The sequence below is a fragment of the Urocitellus parryii genome, chromosome 7 (assembly GCF_045843805.1).
Source record: "Urocitellus parryii isolate mUroPar1 chromosome 7, mUroPar1.hap1, whole genome shotgun sequence".
Taxonomy (NCBI): Eukaryota; Metazoa; Chordata; class Mammalia; order Rodentia; family Sciuridae; genus Urocitellus; species Urocitellus parryii.
In genome coordinates this window covers 121,291,305-121,314,130 of record NC_135537.1, presented here as the reverse complement: position 1 = coordinate 121,314,130, position 22,826 = coordinate 121,291,305, and the positions used below count along the sequence as shown (strand labels likewise).

Here is a 22,826-nt window from a genome sequence, read left to right as displayed (position 1 = left end):
TAAGTGCACTCAGGGCAGGCAGGGGAGGAATACAGAATCATGAAGAAACACTGTGTAAACATTTGGTAAGAAATTAAAATGACTGAAAAGACATCAAAGAAAATGACTGAAAGACACAGGAAAACAAGGAAGGGGGGAAGAAGAGATGAAGAGGGTTAATTTTTATTATGACTTCAACATTTAGCTTATTTAACATTTACTGGGCTGGAGATGTGGCTCAGCGGTAGTGCGCTCGCCTGGCATGCGTGCGGCCCGGGTTCGATCCTCAGCACCACATACCAACAAAGATGTTGTGTCTGCCGAGAACTAAAAAATAAATATTAAAAAAAATTCTCTCTATCTCTCTCTCTCTCTCTCTCTCTCTCTCTCTCTCTCTCTCTCCTCTCTCACTCTCTCTTAAAAAAAAAAAAACATTTACTAACATCTTTTGAGAACCTATTAACTTATATCATTCTAGGAAACCCTGTAAGTAAATACTATTATCCCTACTTTATAAAAAAAGGGAAATTACCTAAGAAATTAAGGGCAGGCGTGATGGTGCCTGTAATCCCAGCAGCTCAGGAGGCAGAGGCAGGAGGATCTCGAGTTCAAAACCAGTCTCAGCAATTTAACAAGGTGCTAAGCAACTCTAAGCAACTCTGTCTCTAATAAAATACAAAATAGGGCTAGGGATGTGGCTCAGTGGTCAAGTGCCCCTCAGTTCAGTCTCTGGTACCCAAAAATAAAAATAAAAATAAAATAAATCAACTAGTCAGCCTATAATTCCACAGTAAGTAAATAAGGAAGTCAAGGTAAGAATCTAGGAATTCTGACTCCAGAACCCATGATATTAACTTGTAATAAAAAATCAAGTACACAGGAATGTAAGGTTGGTTCAACATATGGAAATCATCACATCAATAGACCTAAAGATAAAAATCATTTTTTATCTCAATGGATGCTGAGAAAACATTTGATAAAATACAGCACCCCTTCAATTCAAAACACTAGAAAAACTAGGGATAACAGGAACATCCCTCAACATTGTAAAGGTTATCTATGCTAAGCCCCAGGCCAACATCATTCTAAATGTAGAAAAATCGAAAGAATTCTCTCTAAAAACTGGAATAAGACAGGGATGCCCTCTGACACCACTTCTATTTAACACAGTTCTTGAAACTCTAGCCAGAGCAATCAGACAGACAAAGAAATTAAAGGGATATGGGTAAGAAAAGGAGAACTCAAATTATCACTATTTGCAGACAATATGACTCTATACCTAGAAGACCCAAAACATTACACCAGAAATGTCCTAGAACTAATAAATGAATTCAGAAAAGTAGCTGGATATAAAATCAATACCCATAAATCAAAGGCATTTCTGAAAGAGAAACTAGGAAAACCACCCCATTTACAATATCCTCAAAAAAAAAAAATAATTAGGAATAAACTTAACGAAAGAGGTGAAAGACCTCTACAATGAAAACTACAACACTCTAAAGAAATTAAAGAAGACCTAGAAGATGAAAAGATCTACCTTGCTCTTGGATAAGTGGAATTAATATTGTCAAAATGAACACACTACCAAAAGCACTATACAGATTCAATGCAATCCCAATTAAAATCCCAATGACATTCCTCATAGAAATAGAAAAAACAATCATGAAATTCATCTGGAAAAATAAGAGACCCAGAATAGCCAAAGTAATCATTTGCAATAAGAGTGAAGCTGGTGGCATTACTATTCTAGACCTTAAACTATACTACAGAACAATAGTAACAAAAACAGCATGGTATTGGCACCAAAATAGACCTGTAGGCCAATGGTACAGAATAGAGGACACAGAGTCTAACCCACATAATTACAGTTATCTTATATTAGACAAAGGCGCCAAAAACATACATTGAAGAAAAGACAGTTTCTTCAACAAATGGTGCTGGGAAAACTGGAAATCCACATGTAACAAAATGAAATTAAACCTCTATCTCTCACCATGCACAAAATTCAACTGGATTGAGTTGGGTCAAGGAACTAGGAATTAAACCTGAGATCTTGTGCCTAATGGAAGAAAAAGTAGGCCCAAATCTCTATCATGTCGTATTAGGCCCCAACTTTCTTAATAAGACTCCTATAGGGGCTGGGGATGTGGCTCAAGCGGTAGCGCGCTCGCCTGGCATGCGTGTGGCCCGGGTTTGATCCTCAGCACCACATACAAACAAAGACATTGTGTTGGCCGAAAACTAAAAAATAAATATTAAAAAATTCTCTCTCTCTTTAAAAAAAAAAAAGACTCCTATAGCGCAAGAATTAAAACCAAGAATCAATAAATGGGATGGATTCACACTAAAAAGCTTCTTCGGAGCAAAAGAAACAAACAGTGAGGTGAATAGAGAGCCTACAGAATGGGAGCAAATCTTTACCCCTCACACATCAGAGAGAGAACTAACCTCTAGGATATATAAAGCACTCAAAAACCGTAACACCAAAAAACACAAATAACCTAATCAATAAATGGACCAAGGAACCGAACAGACACTTCTCAGAAGAGGATATACAATCAATCAACTAATCTATGAAAAAATGTTCAACATCTCTAGCAACTAGAGAAATGCAAATAAAAACTAAGATTTCATCTCACTCCAGTCAGAATGGCAGCTTATCAAGTAATATAAACAAAAATAAGTGTTGGTGAGCATGTGGGGGAAAAGGCACACTCATACATTGCTGGTGGGACTGCAAATTGGTGCAGCCAATCTCTAAAGAAGTATGGAGATTCTTGGGAAACTTGGAATGGAACCACTATTTGACCCAGCTATCCCATCCTCAGTTTATACCCAAAGGATTTAAAAACAGCATACTACAGGGACACAGCCATGTCAATGTTTATAGCAGCATAATTCACAATAGTTAAACCATGGAACCAACCTAGATGCCCTTCAGTAGATAAATGGATAAGGAAACTTATATATATATATATATATATATATATACACACACACACACACACACACACACACAATGGAACATTACTCAGCATTAAAAGAGAATAAAATCATGGCATTTGCAAGTAAATGGATGAAGTTGGAGAATACAATTCTAAGTGAAGCAAGCCAATCCCAAAAAACCAATGGCCAAATATTTTCTTTGATATGAGGATGCTGACTCATAATGGCAATGTGGGGGGAGCATGAGAGGAATGGATAGGGCAAAGGGGAGGAAGAGGGAGGGAGGAGGCGAGGAGGTGTAGGAGTGATGGTGGAATGAGTTAGACATCATTACCCTAAGTACATGTATGAAGACATGAATGGTGTGAAAATACTTTGTGTACAATCAGTGACTTGAAAAATTGTGCTTTATATGTGTGATATGAAATGAATTGCAACTGCCATCATGTATAACAAATTAGAATAAATAAATAATTTTTTTTTTTAAAAGATGTCTTCATAGAGCTGGGTGCTGTGGCACATGCCTGTAATCCCAGCAATTCAGAAGGCTGAGACAGAAGATCACAAGTTTAAGGCCATCCTCAGCAATATATTAAGACTGTATCTCAAAAATGAAAAGCAAAGAAAGGGTTGAAGGTGTAGATCAGTGGTTGAATCCTTTCCTAGCATGGGTAAGGCCCTGGGTTTAATCCCCAGTACCACACACACATGCACATATATGCTATTAAGAAGTTTTGATTTAAAAGAAAATCCAGAATAATAATACTTAGGGATATGAAGATGACTTTGCATGACCTTTTAAATCTACTTCCATGAATATATCTTACCTCCTTTGGAGGAGAGAAACCTTCTGGGTTTCCCTACCAGACCCTCCCACAAATAGCAGTAGTGTGTGTTTTTTAACCTGAACTTATTGCCACAATAATTCGTAGCAAGACAAGAGGAATAAGAATCTAACTGTTGCCTTAATCAATAGAGTTAAAAACATCCTCTGTGGCCTTCAAAGCATGTGTCTTTGTGAGTCATTAAATACTTTCAGCAAAGCAACTGTTCCATCAAAAACCAGGGTAGGAGTGGCCACTGAATTCCATTTTGTTGTTTTGTTTTTTTAAAAAACATCAATTCCAACGTGGTTCCTCCCCTTGTTTCTATTTATTTATTTATTTTTGTGGTGCTGGGGATTGAACCCAGGGCCTTATGCATTTAAGGAAAGCACTCTATCAACTGAGCTATATCCCCAGCCCCCATTTTGGTGTTTTGAATCCAGACTATACTGTCACATTTTAAGGCTGGGGGTGGGGTGGGAAAAAAATATATATAGATATATAGATATACACACACACACACATATATATGTATATTTGTATATATATGTGTATGTGTATATACAGTCAATGTAAACCCTTTCACAAACTTTAAATAAAAGAGAAAACTATTTCAAAACAAAATTATGTATATAGGGATCTTAAGGAATTTTTGCATTTATGTAAGCTAAAGGGGTTGAATATCATTTAAAATGACCTAAATTTATTTTTAAAAGGCTCTTGATTTCATGTGCCATGTTCAGGATGGTTCTAATTCTTGAGTGGTCAAATTCACACTTGGATTCAAATCCTGTGGCATGATGCAGAAGAGGAAGTCCAGAGCCTGGGAGTGATGCACTGGGCCTGTTCTTCCTGTGTACCCACCCAACCCACCTTCCCACCCTCAACTTGGAGAGACCTGGAGACTATTCCCTGGAACAAGGACCTTAACTGGATACTGGTTAGAAAAGCTCTAGTACCTACTCACTGGTGTTCTTTTAGGGGCTGGGTAAAAGTCAGGCAGTGGCACTTAGCCCCCAGGAACAAAACAGACATGGTAACAAAATTCAGCATGACTGTGTGGTAAACAAGCCTTTAGAAAGTCTACCCTCCATATTTTCAGTAAGATCAAAAAGGCAATGACATTCATTTAAAGGGAAAATACGATCTCAGGAAAGACTACTCTCACGTGAACTATGGTTTGGATCTGGAATATCCTCCAAAGGCCCATATGTTAAAGGCTTAGTCCCCTTAGCACTACCAGGAAATGATGGAACTTTAAAGTGGCACCTAGTGGGGCTAGTGGAAGGCTTTAAGTCACTGGAGTCATGCCCTTGAAGGGGTCTGAGGGACCCCAGTCTCCCACTCTTTCTCTTTCCTTGGCACTCGAGTCCTGAGATGAGGAGCTTTGCTCTGCCATGTGTTCCCCACCATGATGTGCTAACTGGTCACGGGCCAAAACACAATGGGGTTAACTGACCCCGGACTGAAATCTCTAGAACCGTGGGTTAAAATAAACATTATATTAGCTGACTATCTCAGGGATTTGTTATAGTGACAAAAAGCGTACTAACACAATACACAAAGCAATGCTGAACACTATGGGGCACTTGCTCATTCTGATTAAAAGAATACTGAGATGATGAAAATTTTTTTAAAATTGTGACATGTAAGAAGACTGAGAAGAGCCAACATAAGTATAATAGGAAACATAAAAAATTAAAAACAATGGGAGAAAACTAACCTGAGATAAAGGGTAAAGAGATGTAAAATGTTCTTCCTGTGTACCCACCCTCAACTTGGAGAGACCTGGAGACTATTCCCTGCAGCCAGGACCTTAACTGGATACTGGTTAGAAAAGCTCTTGTACCTATAAAGCATCCACTCACTGGTGTTCTTTTAGGGGCAATGACCAGGCAAAAACAATGAAAGGGGATTCCCACCAAGACATATCATCAAATGTCTGAGTTCTAAGTACTCTGAGTAGAGGTGAGGGGTTTTGATGGTACTGAGAGCCAGCAGCCGAGGGATGACTGGATCCTGTCTGAAGTTCTGCCTTCACCCCCATGGGAGTCAGACAGAAGGTGCTGGGCCCATGGTGAATAAATCATATTGAAGACAGAGAAGCACTTTCTTGACAACTGGCCAGGGCTCTCCTGCCAAGGCTGAGCTGAAGAAGACAAGGGTGGCTCAGGCCTTGGAGGAGCCTCTGACCCACACTCACTACTCTGCAAGGCGAGCTGTAACCTGGCCCATCCACCCTACTACAGGCCCATCCAAAGGAGGTAGGAAGAGGGCCTGGGGAAACAGGCCCTGACGAGATCCACAGAGAGGAGAGGAAGTCAAGTCCTAGCCCTGACCTCCTGAGCCAGCTCAGCCATGGGGTCCATCCCCCCAAAATAAACATTTTAAAGAAGAAAATACTGAGTGTTTATTTGTCTTCAGGATATTGAAATGCCCCATTGGAGCTGGAATTCATACAGGAAATGAAGGGAAATACTCCTGGAAAAGGCAGGTTCTCCCTTCAACACCCCAACCTCATGCTATTTGGCTGATGGGAGAGGTAGAGAGATGTGATCACCTAGTCTCAACGTGGGACACCGTGAAGGTCCATCTTAGCTTGAGTTCTCTTTGGGATAGAGGAAGCCACTGTGGCAACTGTATCCCATTTTGACCCAGCCCACTTCCTTCACCCCTCCTTGGTACTATTTCTGAAGTCAGCCCCCATAAACACACATCTGGGTCTCAAGGCCTATTTCCCCAGGAAGCAGCTAAGACACAATCGACCCCATTGTATATTTATAGTACATGAACTTAATTTTAAAACTTACTTTATTTTAAAAGCATCTTTTTTTTTAAATTAAAATTAAATTCCTGTGTTAGTCTTTTATTTATTTATCTAGCGGTGCCTCCCACATGTCAGGCACCTTCTCCATCACTGAACTACACCTCCAATTCTTGTTTTATTTTTTTTAATCAGGGGTCAAAAATTCAATTGCCTATAGAACCAGATTAGCAGGTAAATGTCTGTGAAGGGCAAAATGAAGAACAAAGGGAGTGGCAGGAAATGTGACATGTAGAGAATAAAATATTTTCAGGCCCCATAAAATATTCTTATTCAAAAAACTCCAAAGCCCTCTATAAGACAAATGAGCTTTGCCAATTCGTGTCATCTAGGCTATCCTTTTACAAAGATATAATCAGCATACATACAAGTTTGTACTCAGTATTGTTCATTCACCTTTATAGCATACATTTCCTCATGTTTGGGTATAATTCTGACAATTACAGTTTTAAATGGCAGTGTGCCTATTATCCACTGAATCCAATCACCATAATTACTTCATCATTCCTTTATGGTTAGTGGGCTAAAATGCTGGGAGGTCACTCAGCCATGTTTGTGACAGTACTAGATAAGGGTGTTTATTGAATGTCTCCCATAATCACTTGTGAGCCTAGATTACTTTCTCTAAATTTAGCTTTTAAGCACTGTTCCTGGTACATACACAATAAGCTTGACAGTTTTGTAAATAAAAGTGACCATGCTTTCTCAAAGATAATACAACCATCTTAATATTGCACAAATATTTTGAAATCTGGAAAGAACCTTCTTTGGGAATAATGGTCAAAGCTGGCCATTTCACCTAAATATGAAATAAAACAGAAACCTTTAGGTCAGCTAATAGTCTGCATTCTTTTCATGCCAGGGCAAAGGCTACACTTGTATTTTAGTTATTGTTTCCCTTTGTTTCCCAGACTTATGCAGCCTTATTTGGAAGTTTCCCTTTTTGGTCAGCAATTGGGGGGAAAAAAACTACTTTGTAGAAATTCAAAATGCTTCATAGTGTGAACTCTCCAGAGCATATAATATAATCCATACTTATAGAAGTTGGGAGAGTCTTCATGGATGTAGACATAGTTCAGGTTCTCATTTTACCAATTTGAAAAACCATCAATGCCAAGAAAGGAAGAGAAATGAGTTCAAAGTTTCTCTCTGAATCTAGGATTTCAATAGCCCAACCTATCACCTAGAGAAAACAGAGTTTGTGTATTCAATGTAAGTCACTAGAAGTCTCTCCCTGTATTGGTCCTCTTAAAGCTAATCCACACTCCATCTCATTTTTCAAATACTGAACTTTGACTCTGCAGTCTTGAGAGGTAAGCAGACAAAAATTCTTCAAGAATGATATCCAGGATAACACTGGTAAGCCTTTCTGTAAATCCAAGCCTACAGAACAGAACTCTCCCACGGTTCTTCCTCCTTTTCTCCTCACTTTAACCATTCTCCTTTCATCCTTCCCCAGCCTCCCAGCAGCTAGTTGCTTCTCCCTTCTCCCTTCTAGGCATGCATGAGTCCTCACAGGAAAAGAAGTCTGAATTTCCCTCCTCACAATCTCTGGGTGGGTCCATCAAGCCCCAGGGGGGCTTGCCACAGCAAGCAAAAAAACTCACCCCTGGGAAAGAAGGGGAGATTGACTTGGGAGATGACAAGAGAGTTGAAACTGAAAGAATGAGAAGTAAGATGGTGTAATTTTTCTTCCAAATTGGAACACTTTTTTTCTTTTAATTTATTGACTTATCCTCATTTGTTATACATGACAGCAGAATGCATTTCAATTCATAGTACACATATAGAGTACAATTTTTCATTTCTCTGGTTATACACAAAGTAGGGTCACACCATTCGTGTCTTCATACATGTACTTAAGCACAATAATGTTCCATCTCATTCCACTGTCTTTCTTTCCCCCATGAAAGACATTTTCTTACCTCCCCCCTCCCTTCTCCACCTCTCTTTTGCCCTATCTAAAGATCCTCCATTCCTCCCATGCTCCCCACCTAAACTGGAACACTTTTGAGAATAAAACTGATAAGCATTCAATGGGACTCTCCTGGGCAACTTGAGGCTTATGGCCAACCTATGGAGGGGTCCACAGATACAGCTGTAAAGCAACATGAGAAAAGGTGCAAGAACCCCAGGGTAAGGAGCAGGTTGTGCTTCCAGGGACAGAGGGGAGGCCAATGGCAGGGGAATAGCACCCAACCTGCAATAAATCTAACAAAGACCATTCAGCTACCTGAGATTATGCCAACCCAGGAATAGAAAGAGATCTCCAGGGAAGCTTAAAATGTCTGTATCTATATCTTAACCTTCGAATCTTTTTATTAACAGGAAATAGTAACTAGTCTATCCACAGTTCTGGCAGGTTTAGTTCTGGTTTCCAGGCATGCAGGAACAGATCAGAGGCAGAAGAGAAGAAATAGTTTAAAAATGTTGAGGAGCAGGGCTGGGGTTGTGGCTCAGAGGTAAAGCACTTGCCTAGCATGTGTGAGGCACTGGGTTCAATTCTCAGAACTACATATAAATAAAATACAGGTTCATCAACAACTAAAAAATAAACAAACAAAACAAAATGCTGACAAGCATATGACCACAGTGTGTGGACTGACCCCAGCAACGAGAGGTCCCCAGAGCACCCCCAGAATCAGGCTGGTAACAGAATTAACATTGATAGTGATGATCCAAGTGATGAGAAAAGAGTAAATGGAAAAGGGATGCCTGCACTATTTTAGTTTGTATCTGGAATAGTTGGCATAAGGTTCTGGATACCAAATTTATTATACATAAAAGGTCATTTTTTAAAACAATATTTTTTTAGTTGTAGATGGACACAATATCTTTATTTCTTTTTATGTGGGGCTGAGGATCAAACCCAGTGACTCACGTATGTGAGGCAGGTGCCCTACCACTGAGCTACAGCCCCAGCCCCAAAAAGATCATTTTAAAAAAAATTTTTAAGTTGTAGATGAACACAGTGCCTTTATTTTATTTATTTTTTATGTGGTGCTGAGGCTTGAACCCAGTGCCTCACACATGCTAGGCAAGCACTCTACCACTGAGCCACAACGCCAGTCCAAGGTCATTTTAATGTATAGTTTATATCTAAAATTTAATCATTGCTCCAATTACAGTTACTGCACTTTCTTATTCTTCTACAATTACTGATTGAAAACCTCAACCAAAACATAAAACACAAGAATAGAATGTCAGAGAAACTTAGGGTATCAGGGAAGCTGTGAGGGACATACACACATACAGAAAAACATAAAAGTACGTACACAGAGAGAGACACACATATGCCTTCTCACAAAACTTTGTCTACCTATAAAAGAGATAATTTTACCACATTTTGGGTCTAGCTGAGTAAGCACATAATTCCACGTAACTGGCACACAGTAATGTTTTCGGATTGAAGGAACAGAAGAGAACATAATGATGAACAGATAATTATCATAATAGTTTCATGATCACTATGAATAGGCTCCTTGTTTATTTGTTTATAGATCAGGAGGTTAGACAGCTGATAATCTGACCTTCTAAGAGTGGCCTCCCGCCCCCCCAATTTGGTTGCTGGTTCTAGAGAGAAAAGCAGAGCCCATTAGATAAAGGAGATAAATTCTTTGGCATACTACACAATGGGGATTTTCAAGAGCTTTGGATGTTGTTGGCACCAGTTTTTATTGGGTATAGTTTCAGGTCAAAATTTATGACTTTACTTTTCTAGGTTTATCAGAAGTCCTAACAGTAACACTTGTCCACAACAAAGTTTAATTTGGGACAAGTAGTTAGAAATAAGAGAAAGATCAAGGTGAAAAGACAGATTTTTCTGAATAGGGCAAGAGTTAAAAAAAAAAAAAAAAGATGAGCTGAGAAAGGATAGTGGTTTGATGGATTTTGAGAAAGGATAATGGTCTGATGGATTTGAAAGAACATGTTTAGGCGCTGGGGATATGGCTCAAGTAGTAGCGTGCTCGCCTGGCGTGCGTGAGGCACTGGGTTTGATCCTCAGCACCACAAAAAAATAAAATAAAGATATTGTGTCCACGAAAAGCTAATAAATAAAGAAATAAAGAACATGTTTACCTTATAATGAATTTTAAATCAGATTTTTCTAAATTCTCTCTTTGGAATTTTTTTTGACATGAAAAGTTAATTAACAACATTTTTGTTGTTACCTTGTTGCCTCACATAAAAAATATGAAGGATAGTGAACAGATATGAGTTATGAAAGACCAGGTAAACACGGGTCCTCTGACAGGAATGAAATGAGACGGTAGGCAAGTTCCCTGTGCTGACCAGAAAGAGTCAGTCCCCTTGGCCTAGAATCATGAGTTATCTTTGTAGCGATGTGGAATGAAGAAAAACTCTTCTCTTCACAAGCTTGTCTGAAGTTCATAACATTAAAAGATTTTTTAAAATCCCAGTCTTAAATACTTGTCCATATTAATTTAGAAATAATAAACCTACTCTCTCCTAAGAATTCAAATGTTTCCTGGAAATATGAGAAACAGCTGACATCAGTTCATCAGAACCCTACTTTACGTTAAGGACTCTTCAGAGTTAGGGGCTAGAGAGAGGACAAAGACAAACAAGAATTCAGCATCCAAGGGAAGGTAGATGCCAGAGAGGACCCTCACCAAAGGGAATGGGAAGTTGGTGGACAAACAGGATGAAGAAGAGAAGAGAGGCTGGGGTGGGTTGGTCCTGAGAGAAGCGTTTTGTCATGTGATAACAAAACCTTCCTAAAGATGGACGCCCTTCAAAATGTTCAGTTTTCATGCTGCTTCTATGGTTTTACATGGGCGGTTATGATCTGATTGGAACCATATAAATTTTTTTAAATAAAGTAAAATAATTCAACAGACTAGATCTAGTGAGGCAACACACTCAAATACTTTCTTGAGTTTGGATGTTTAAATGTCTAAAAACATAAAATCATAGAATGTTAAAGTTAGCAGGAAATTTAGAGCTAACCTCTAACACGCTCTCATATCTTTTATATGAGGCAACAAGATACCAACAAAAACATTTTGTTAATTAACCTTTCATGTAAAAAAAAATTCCAAAGACAGAATTTAGAAAAATCTGATTTAAAAATCATTATAAGGTAAACATCTTCTTTCAAATCCATCAAACCAAACCATTATATCTAAAAAGAAAAATCCTAAGATTGAGATGGATGTCTACAAGGCATTTTACAAAATTCAGCAACAAGTATTTATAATTTTTTTTTTATTGGTGCTGGGGAGGAACCCAGGGCCTTGTGCATGCTAAACATGTACTCAACTAGTGATCTATACTTTCAGACTCTATTTCTATTTTTAAAAACTGTAATATATGAAGGATAACTCCTTCATATAAAAGATGATATCTATCTCATCTCTCTAGTTTCTATGCTTCTATGAATTTATGGTTTATCATAGAGGGCTTGTATGTTTTCTTATTTCTCCCCCAGGTTTTATACATTTTGTTCATTCTGTGATTGTGACCTTTATATCCTTACCTCTACCCCCGATTCCCATGCAGGGAATTGAACCCAGGGCCTCAGGAGTGCTAAGCATGTACTCTACTACTGACTTTATATCCCTACCCTTGAATGTAACTTTTTAATAAATAATTCATTGTTGATTTCTGATTACTACTAACATATATAACACTGTTATATATACATTCACATATACACATACATACTTCTCATATTTGAATATGCATATTCATTTACAAGATGGGTTACCTTACTGAATTCTCCTTAGTTCTAAGTTTTTCAGTGAACTCCATGGCTATTTTTTCTCAATTTTATCCACTGCTGTTCTAATAAAAGAATTACAGTACTTATAAATAATCTAATATTATCTCATTTTTAATAAGCATTTTCAAAAGAGCTTAACTACTTTGGATAGTATATCTGAAAACGATATTGTACAGTCCTACCAGGGTACCGCTGTCTTGTTCCAGATCTTTACGGGAATATTTTTAGTTTCCTGTTAAGCTGCTTTAAGACCATTTTAGTTATTATCTTAAGAAAGGATCCATGCCATTCCAATATGCATTAAATGTTTATGAGGTAGATGTTAAATTTTATTAAATGTTTTATTGACATGTAGTAAAACAATTTTTCTCATTAAATTTACTTATTTTGTGCTGGGGTTGTAGCTCAGTGATAGAGCACTTGCCTCACATGCATGAGGTACTGGGTTTGATCCTTAGCACCACATAAAAATAAATAAATAAATACATAGTACATTTGTAAGAATGTACTATTGTAGCCTCTGTAGCTTTATCTACTCCATTCTTTAACAATCTACTTGTACATTTTTCAATTCTAGTGCTTATTTTAATGTTTTTTTCATATTTATTCAACAAATATTAACTAAATGCCATCCATGTGCTAAGGAAAGAGAAAAAGTGAAATTGACCAAGTTATAATTTACTGGATTAATTTCTGCGCTTCTTAAAAACTTTCCTGTTAGCCGGGCGCCATGGCACACACCTATAATACCAGTGGCTCAGGAGGCTGAGGCAGGAGGATCATGAGTTCAAACCCAGCCTCAGCAATGGCAAGGCCCTAAGAAACTCAGTGAGACCCTGTCTCTAAATAAAATACAAAATAGGGCTGGGAATGTGGCTCAGTGGTTGAGTGCCCCTGAGTTCAATCCCTGGTAACTCCCCGCCAAAAAAAAAACTTTCCTAGGGGTCAAGGTGTGGCCTGTAGAGCACTTGTCTAGTGTGTGTGAGGCACTGGGTTTGATCCCCAGCACCACATAAAAATAAACAAATAAAATAAGGGTATATATATATACTTCTGTGAATTTATGGTTTATCATAGAGGGCTTGTACCTTTCTTATTTCTCCCCCAGGTTTTATACATTTTGTTCATTCTGTGACTATATCCTTACCTCCTCCCGAACTCCCATGCAGGAGTTGTTAAAAAATAACAACTTTCCTGTTTCCCAGACTTCTTGTCTTTTGTGGTTTTTGTTGAGATGTGGTCTTGTTATATGGCCCTAGTTGGCCTCCATCTTATGTTCAAGCATCCTCCTAACTCAACCTCTCCCAAATAGGTGGAACTCAGGAATGGTACTACCATACCTGGTCTGTTTTTTATTTTCTAATGCTTTTTGTGTACTTCATTTTTATTTATTTATTTATTTATTTTATGTGGTGCTGAGGATGGAACCCAGTGCCTTGCACGTGGTAGGCAAGCGCTCTACCGCTGAGCCACAACCCCAGCTCTGTGTACTTCATTTATTTTTATTCTTTCTCGATGATAAAAGCTTTCTGAAGAATTAATTTTCTTTATTTTCTTTATTTTATTTGTGATTATTAGTATTCATGTTATTTTTCTAAATGATTTATAAATATAGTTTTTAGTTCCCATTGAATAAAAAATTTTAAATAGCTTTTAAATTTTCAGTTTTTATTATTTACAGTTTATTGATTATGATCACAGGATAACCATAAAATTTCCCTTAAAAAGAGTATAATGAGGGCTGGCGTTGTGGCTCAGTGACAGAGCACTTTCCTAACCATGTGTGAGGCACTGAATTAGATTCTCAGCACCACTTATATAAATAAATAAAATAAAGGTCCATTGACAACTAAAAATTATTGACAAAAAATGAGTATAATAAGGTTTCTTTTTGGTCTTAATGAATAGGTAAATGTCTTAACCATTCCATGAACATTCTGAAAAAATGGTGTGTGTATGACACATGGTTAAATTCTCCCATTCTACTTGTGAGTGTTCCCATGAGTTTCTAATAGGTTTTCATTACTGCCAATGTTTTGCTATTTAGTGTATCAGATTTTGTAACTTCTACTTTTCTTCTTGGATTATAATTTTACTAACATAAAATGTCCTGTCTCATTTGAGGTACTCAGGGTGTGTGTTTGTGTCTTCAACTGATTGTTTCTATTGTTTCAGTTGAGTGACCTTGTAAGTTAAACAGAGCCTAGAGAGACATCCACAGTTAAATCACATTTGTCTTACTATCAAAAAAGATACTGCCTTAAGATACAGAAAGTATAAGAAAAACAGGCAGCATTCTATCAAGTCAAAGGTCTTTGTAGTTAGGTATAAAAAATATTTACGTATTTTAAATGCAAAAAAAAAAGTGCAAATTCTAATCAAGTGGATTGCCCATATGAGCATGGGGCTTTAGGGGGGAGTTGTTCAGGCTCCTATCAGGGGTGATAAGAATTAAGTAAAATATAACTTGACTCCAAAGTACATTGGCATTATAACACTTCCTTGTTTAATTTTTGAAATCCATGCTGTAGAGAGATTCTGAACTTAGGAATCTATACCTAGTCAAACTGTCAATAAAGCCTAGGGCAATGTAGGTCAGGAGAAGGTTGAGGAAATTTATCATGTGCAGATTGTCCTGTATATGCTCAAATCAAATGTTTAAGAATACGTTCAACCAAAACAAAAGGGGCTAAAGTTTACGTTTGAAGCTTAAGGAATCAATCCTTGGCCCTGTCAGAGATGTCTGTTTTAAAAATCTCAGCAAACTAAGATGGAAATCCCAAAAATTATATGGAAAGAGATCCCTATATTATTTGGAATAAAACATTCACTAGCCAGGCATAGTAGTGCTAGTAGGTAATCTCAGCAACTTGGGAGACTGATTGCAAGTTCAATGCCAGTCTGCAACTCAACGAGATCCTGTCTCACAGTAAAAAATAAAAAAGGGCTGGTGATATAGCTTAGTGGTAAAACACCCAGTTCAATTCCCAATACCACAAATAAGTAAAAAAAAGTCGTCATGTAAATATCTTTTAACCATGGAAGGACTTAGAACAAGCAGAGAAATATTTTTAAACAATCAAACAAATAGTAATACTAAGTTGCGTTTTAGAATTATATTTTTTTATGTTTAAGAGAATTGTACCTATTAAACAGTTACAGGTCAACTTTTTGATTCTACTATAATGTGTAATTGAGTATTAATTTGTGATTTTAATTTGAAAGTGTGCATTTATAGATTCACACATGTAAAAAAGAGAATGTATAAGTGTTTTGAAATATGTATAGACTGAAGAATCACTATGCTTTTTATAATAATTATTAAATTTATAAGACTTAAAAAACCAAAATTGTCATTCAGACTTTAACAGGAACCTAAACATATTAATAGACACAATTCAAAATGCTTAAAATTTGTTAGTAAAGTTTATATATTGAACTGAATATTAATCAAAGATCCCCTTAAAAGTGATCACTAAATTTTATTGGATTTTTAAATAGGATATCACAATGTTGAACTCGAAAGCTTAAATAACTGGTTTTTATTATTCACTTTAATTGACTTAAGTTTTAAAATCAAGTAGTATCTGAAAAAGCATATGATTTTGGTTTTGTCTTAATCTGTGGGAAGAAGACTCTTTTTATTAATGAACAGTTTAACCCATTCATATTTACTACGGCAACAGATATACTTGATCTTATCTTTTTAAAATATGTGTTATCACCGATGTTTTTATGTAGATATCTTCATTTTAATAAAAAAGGTACATTTTCCAAAGTATGTCTCTCAGAACACTTCATGAAATTCTTCTTCAGAACAAAATATACTTGAGAAAAATGCATACTATACTGAACTCTTAGTGAATATATGAAATCCATGAAATTGAAAACTAACGAAAACAGAAGCCAGTAACTCCCACTCAAGCCCTTTGACCAACCCTCCACCACCTGTATTCCACCCTAGCCTTCGAATACTAACAATGAATTTAGAAAGTTTATGTGTGACTTGCAGAAATGGGGCACAAGAGGAAACTTCTCAACTTGTGTAGAGAGGGTTAGTGGAGAGTCTTGGAAGCTAATAAATCAAGAGTTCATAAAAACATAGTATATTATTTTATATAGAATTATAGGGATAATCACCACGGCTTTGAAATGCACCAGAAAATAAGTTGGACTTTTTGGATGGATAGAGGGACAAAAAGATGAATGAATATAGCAAATATTAATTATAGATCCAGGTGATGTGTATTTGCATGTTCACTTATATAAGCCTTTCACCTTTTCAGATTAAAATTCTTAAAAATGAAATATTGGCACAAATGTGGTTGAGAATGATCATCAAAAGAGACTGCTAGTGTTCACCTCCATCCATGCTATCCTCTGCTTGACACACTGCAGACACTTTCCAGTCACTTGGCGTCCTGGTGGGGGTGTGTGACTGAGCTTGGCCTGTGGAATGTGGGTGGAACTGGCATGCACCACTTCCAGGCCCGACCCTTAAAGCCTCCTGCAGGATCCTCCAAGCATTCTCACTCTCCTGAATTCAGGCAGATGGATGGCAATCTAGGAGCCATATGATGAAGATGAAGATGAACATCTAATAACCATCAATAATTCCTCTAAAGGCACCAACTCACAGCAGACTGCGACAGGAGGGATAAATAAACTTTTACTGTCTAAACTGGCTATTTAGGGGATTCATCTGTAACTACAGTTATCATTACCTATAATACAGAGTGCAACCTGAGGAAGTATTACTTTTATATATCATTTGTATTTATCTTTTAAATGCATACATATAAATTTACAAGAAGTAAGCAAACTGTCAACTAGTATCAGGATGAGGGAAAAGCTTCTAAACTCATTTTCTAAGAGATCTTTAGCATACTGGGCACCTTTGCTTGAATACAAACAGTAAAAACTGCAAAACAGACCCCTTCCTCTGGGTTTATACAATCGCAGCTGGGCCCACTCACACCTTTACCCAGATGTCTTTGAGTAGTGTACAGACTGCACAACAGCCCTCTCTGACAATATAAGAACTGAAAACCTGGTTGGAAACAAGAGTTGTTAACTGGGACCTTCTAGGAAATAAGAGATGTGGTCTTTAGCATGCTGTTCTGTTTCTAGCTGCCCTTAGACACACATCCTTTCAAGTCACTTGATCAATTTTTCTTACCCATCCTGCAATAACACAATGCGTCACAATGACCTAATTCAGAACGTCGCAGATACCACCAAAGATGAACTTTGTTTGCCACCACAGCAAATCCAAGGGCTAGAAAATGAATAGCAGTTAAAAACCTGCCTCCTGCCTGGATACACCCCAAAGTAGGCAAGGAAGAGAAGACCTGGAAGAGATAGTGCCCTCCAGCCCTCTGAATCCTGCTGAAGGAGTCTGAAAGGAGAATTTTACCCCCATTTATTCTTTTATTTATTTATTTTGAGATGGGGGTCTCACTATGTCACCCAGACTGTTTTCCAACTCCTGCTTCAGCCTCCCAAGTAGCTGGGACTAGAGTTGTGTGCCATACCCTTTAAAAAGATCCTCCTCTCCCAAACATCTGAGGTTCTGCAGATCCACAAAATCCTAAAATTGTGACTGACTGCTCTCCAAGGACAGATTCTAATCCAATGCACCAATAACTGCCAGTGGGAGGCATCTAATCCTGTTCCAGCCCCCATGGTAAAGCAAAGTGAAAATACATTTATCTTTAACAAAACACTACTTTCCAGAATCTCACTGATACATTTCATCATAGCAATAAGAAGAGACTAGTTAAGATTACACTCATCCTTCCAGTCAAATGTCCAGCATTGAAAGTCCTTACCAAGATTTCCCAATCAAGTGTCTTTAACTTCAACGAATCAGACTCAGTTCCTATTCTGAAATTATATAAACCCTGAAAACTACAAACACAAAAGTGTCATTAACATAAAAATATCTTGGATTTCTTATTCATCAGGAGTGCTTTAAAATGTAAGGTCACTTAGAAATTGAAACACAAAGATCCAAAAAACCCAAAAGCATTAACAAGAATGACAATCTTTTTACAATGTTAACTCAAAGGAAATAATAATAAACAGGGTTTTTTCACATTTCTTGGGCACTAGTGAGAAGTGTTTTGAAAATGTTACAAATCCTTTACCTAATAACTTATCAACAGGGCTTACCCAGGCTTCTTTGCACAGAAAAATCAATATACTGTTCTTATTTTTGTATATATTGGTTATTCTGCACAGAAAAGTTTGGACAACTATTGTGTAACTAGACTTCTATGTAATCTACGCAGTAACCCCACTCCTAAGATTTTTCTTGACAGTGTTTCTGTGTAGTTATTAAAGTTTTCAGTCCTGGCTATTGTACCAGTTCAACATGCCACAGAACCAGGGAGGCACCCACCTTTGCCCAGCCCCAGGAATATGGTCAAAACAAGCAGTTCAAGGACTGAGGCATAAATGACTGAGGCTGAGACACCAAGTTTTTAATCATAGCACTGCTCCCAATTCAAGGGATAAATCATTTGGACATATCAGTTCACTTCAGAGCCTCAATTTCCTGGCTCAAATTAAAAATTAAAAATCACTCCTTTAAAAAAGATTTAATAGTTATGACTGGTCACCTGCCACCAAAGGACTCCAACATTAGATCAACTCTCTCTTTCCAATCACCTGGGATGCCATTTTTGAGACTAAAATAAAATCCACTGACTACACGTGTCAGTACAGAAACGTTCTGTTTCGTTTTTTTAAATGCAACCCGTGGTTATTAGCATCAAAATCTGTGCGGGAGTCCAGGATGAAGGACCAGAAGATGAAATCTAGAGCCCAGCTGTCTCTACAAAAGCTCACTCACTTCATTTCCAAGGAAATAAAAATTTGATAAACTGGACAAGAATAAGGACAGATTATGTTGGGGGAAGACACAGTCACAATCAAGCCCTGGGTCTGAGTATGAGTAACAAAAATCAGCTGACGGGGTCGCCACCTTCCGCGGGACTCCAGAAAAGTGTGTGATATGCAAATGATGCACTGCAAAAACGGACAAGGAGCCAGAAAACCACTGCCAAGTCACACTTTTCGTCGCCCATGGCCCAGAAAGTCTGCAAGAACTGCCTACACCGCAGAGGAGACCAGAAGGGCCAGAGAGGTCACACGGTGACGCCTTCACCAAGACTTCTCCCCCGACCCCACTTCTCGGGCCGGGCCTGGGCGCTCCTTCCCGCTCCACTCTCGGGAGTCCGGGCTGACCCCGGGGCTTTCAGGTACGTGTTTATAGCGAGTGGCATTTCCTGGTCGCGGAACCAGCACAGGTAATTTCACCACCCCATCAGCGCATTCCAAAGGCAAGAATCACATCGCGGGAACTTCACCTTTCCACACTCGCCCCCACTCCGCGCAGCGGGTAGCGCCACCGCCACCGCCGCCGCCGCCGCCGCCCGCCGCCCGCCCGGGAGGCGGGTGGGGGAAGGGCGCTCGGCAGGGGAGGGGGCGCGGCGCGACCCCCAGCCAAACCGCACCGACCTGGTTCGGGATCCTCTGGCCGCCCAGAGTGGTTGCCCATGCTCTGCTGACTCGGGTAGCTGCCGGCTGGCCGGCCTCGGACAGGGTGTCCACCGTGCCGCAGAGCGCGCTGGCTCTGGCTGGAGAGGCAGCTGCGTCCGCGGGTCCGCTCCAGTCAAAGAAAGGGCCGGGCGCCTTCCAGTTCCCGGCGGCCGCCGGCTGAGCCGCTCCTCGCGCCCGCGGGCGGGCCCGCCCCCTCATCTACATACCGCCCGCCCCCTCATCTACATAGCGCCCGCCCTCCTTCGTTCCACGCGGCCCGCCCCCCTCATCTGCCTCCCGCCCGACTAGAAAGGGCTGGCCTTCCTCGACTCCACGCGGCTCGCTGGGCGCGGCCCGCCCATCTCATCTACATAGCCCCGCCCAGTCATCTGCATATCGCTTCCTCGGTGTCCCCAGGGTCCCCTCCCGGTCTTGGGACTGACGCACCGGTTGACCGACTTCTGGCCTCCATCCGCCCACAGCGAGAACTGCAGTTGGACCAGGTAGGCTGGAAAAACCCCACTGCGGAGAGGCTAACGCCAAGAGCCACAGAAAAGGCCAAGAACCGCGCATGTGAAATTAGATCTTTCGGAACCAGAAAAACCTAGAGTTGGCACAGAGAAGACGCTTAATAAAGATGTTTCTGGATGAGTGAATGAATGAATCTATGAACAAACAACTCTTGAGGAGGTGAAGGAAAAAAATAACACTCACAAAGACATGCCCACTAGTCAAGAAGAATACTATCACTAGTAATAAAAATGCATGCGGATCATAAATATTTCTATTTATATACTATACTGCCACTGTTGGAAATGATGGATTTATGCAAATTACCCTGAGCAGCTCTCATCTTAGGATGAAAACACTTAGAACTAACTAAATCTGCAGTGACAATATTTAGAAGTAAAAAAATCATTAATGGAATGCTGGTCGTGTCTTCTGCATCTTTGAACATTACAGTCCATATTCAGTCATTTTTCCTGACTATCAACATATTAGGACATTGCTAATCACTCCCAGCATTTTAAAACTGTATTCACTTGATTTTCAGGATGCTTATACTCTCCTAGTTTTTGGTCCACCTCCCTGGTGGCCTCTTCTGAATCCCCTTTGTTGAACATGACCTCTAGACTCTGGAGTGCCTTACAGCTCAGCCGCCTGACTTCTCAACTCTCTTGGTCTTTTATTTCCCAATTTGTGGCTTTTTTTTTTTTTAATAGGGGGATTGAACCCAGGGGTGCTTAACCACTGTGTCCCACCCCCACCCTCACTTTTTAAATTTTGACACAGGGCCTGGCTAAATTGCTGAGGGTCTTACTAAGTTGCTGAGACTGGCCTTGACCTTGTGGTCCTCCTGCCTCAGCCTCCCAAGTTGCTGGGATTACAGGCATATGCCACCATGCCTGGCCCCACTTGTAGCTTTTAAATACCATCTAAGTATCACCAGGCTGGTCCCCTCTTCTGAAGTTCAGACTTATTTATCCAACTGCTTTCTCAATGACACTTCTTGATGATTCCACTTAGACATCTAAATAAACATCTCCAATTTAACCAGAACAAAACTGAGCTCTTGCTTTTCTCCCAGAGATCTATGCCCCTCATATATTCTCCATTTCCATAAAAGGAAATTCCATTCTTCCAGTGACTCAGACCATAGACTTCAATGCCTCTCACATGCCACATCCAGTTCATCAGCAAATCCTATTAGTATAGATTGTGTATATCATAAATGCCACTATGTTTCAGTACTTCTTACCTCCTCTACTTACTGCCAAGCCACTTACTGTCCAAGCCACTGTCATCTCCTGCCAGGATTACTGCAACTGCCTTCTAACCAGTCTCCCTTCATCCCCTGCTTCTCTATAGTCTATTCTCCAAATACTAGAATAGAGTGATGGTTCTAAAACCTAGCTCAAATCATATCATGCCTCCATTTACAATAGTTCTGATGTGCTTCTGTCTCATGTAAAGGAAAAGTAAAAAATCAGTGGCCTCCAAGTCCCAGAATAATTTTCCCCTTTCCTCCTCAATGAACTCACCTTCCCCATCTCACACTGGTTTTACCGCTCCAGCCTCCTTGCTATTCTTCAAATTAGCTGAGCATGCTGCCACCTAAGGGCCTTTGTACTTGCTATTCCCTCTCCCTGGAACACTCATCGAGATACCTATGTTAAATTGACCATATGATTCACTCTCACCTCCTAGGTCTCTACTCAAAGGCCTCTTCTTATTAGGAGCTTCTCTTATAACACCACATTAAAAAGTAAAACAGACCCTTGACCCTCCTGTCCTCTTCTTTTCTGATCTCTGTGACCCTTATCACCATTTTGTACAGTAGGTTTCCCTTATCCATGGGGAAAATGTTCCAAGACTCCCTGTGGATGCCTGAAATCACAGATAGTACTGAACTGTACCTGTACTGTATGTTTTCCTGTGTGTATGTGCCTATGACAAAGTTTAACTTACAAATTCAGGCACCATAAGAGATTAACAACAATAACTTACTTTAGATCTTAGCAAACTCAGCGTATGATTTTTTTTTTCTATCCTTACTAAGTTGCAAAATATTTTTTATTTAAAGGAAGCATATTATGGCATCTCTTTTGCACATCCATATCGCCAGCATCACTGGTCTTGTGCTTCGGGATCATTAATAAGTAAATAAGGGGCTGGGAATGTGGCTCAAGCGGTAGTGCGCTCGCCTGGCATGCATGGGACCCGTGTTCGATCCTCAGCACCACATATAAACAAAGATGTTGTGTCCACCGAAAACTAAAAAATAAATATTAAAATTCTCTCTCTCTCTCTCTTAAAAAAATAAGTAAATAAGGATTGCTTGAATAGAAACACTGTGATATGGTGATAGTAGAGCTGATAACCAAGATGGCTACTAAATGAGTAATGACAAGGGATAATGTATACAGTGTTTGATACACTGGACAAAGTTCTCAGAGTGGGA

General features: G+C 39.2%; 1 protein-coding gene across 6 annotated transcripts in view; it reads right to left on the bottom strand.

Moving 5' to 3' along the window:
* Positions 1 to 22,826, bottom strand: part of Specc1 (sperm antigen with calponin homology and coiled-coil domains 1) — a 205,203-nt gene that overhangs the window by 133,078 nt on the left and 49,299 nt on the right. The window contains exon 4 of one of the 6 annotated variants that reach the window (XM_077800659.1): positions 21,186 to 21,270. The exons of the other annotated variants lie outside the window; for them this stretch is intronic. Coding sequence (XP_077656785.1) covers positions 21,186 to 21,270 — 85 coding nt within the window. The remainder of the gene's footprint in view (positions 1 to 21,185; positions 21,271 to 22,826) is intronic. 6 annotated transcript variants of the gene reach the window in all.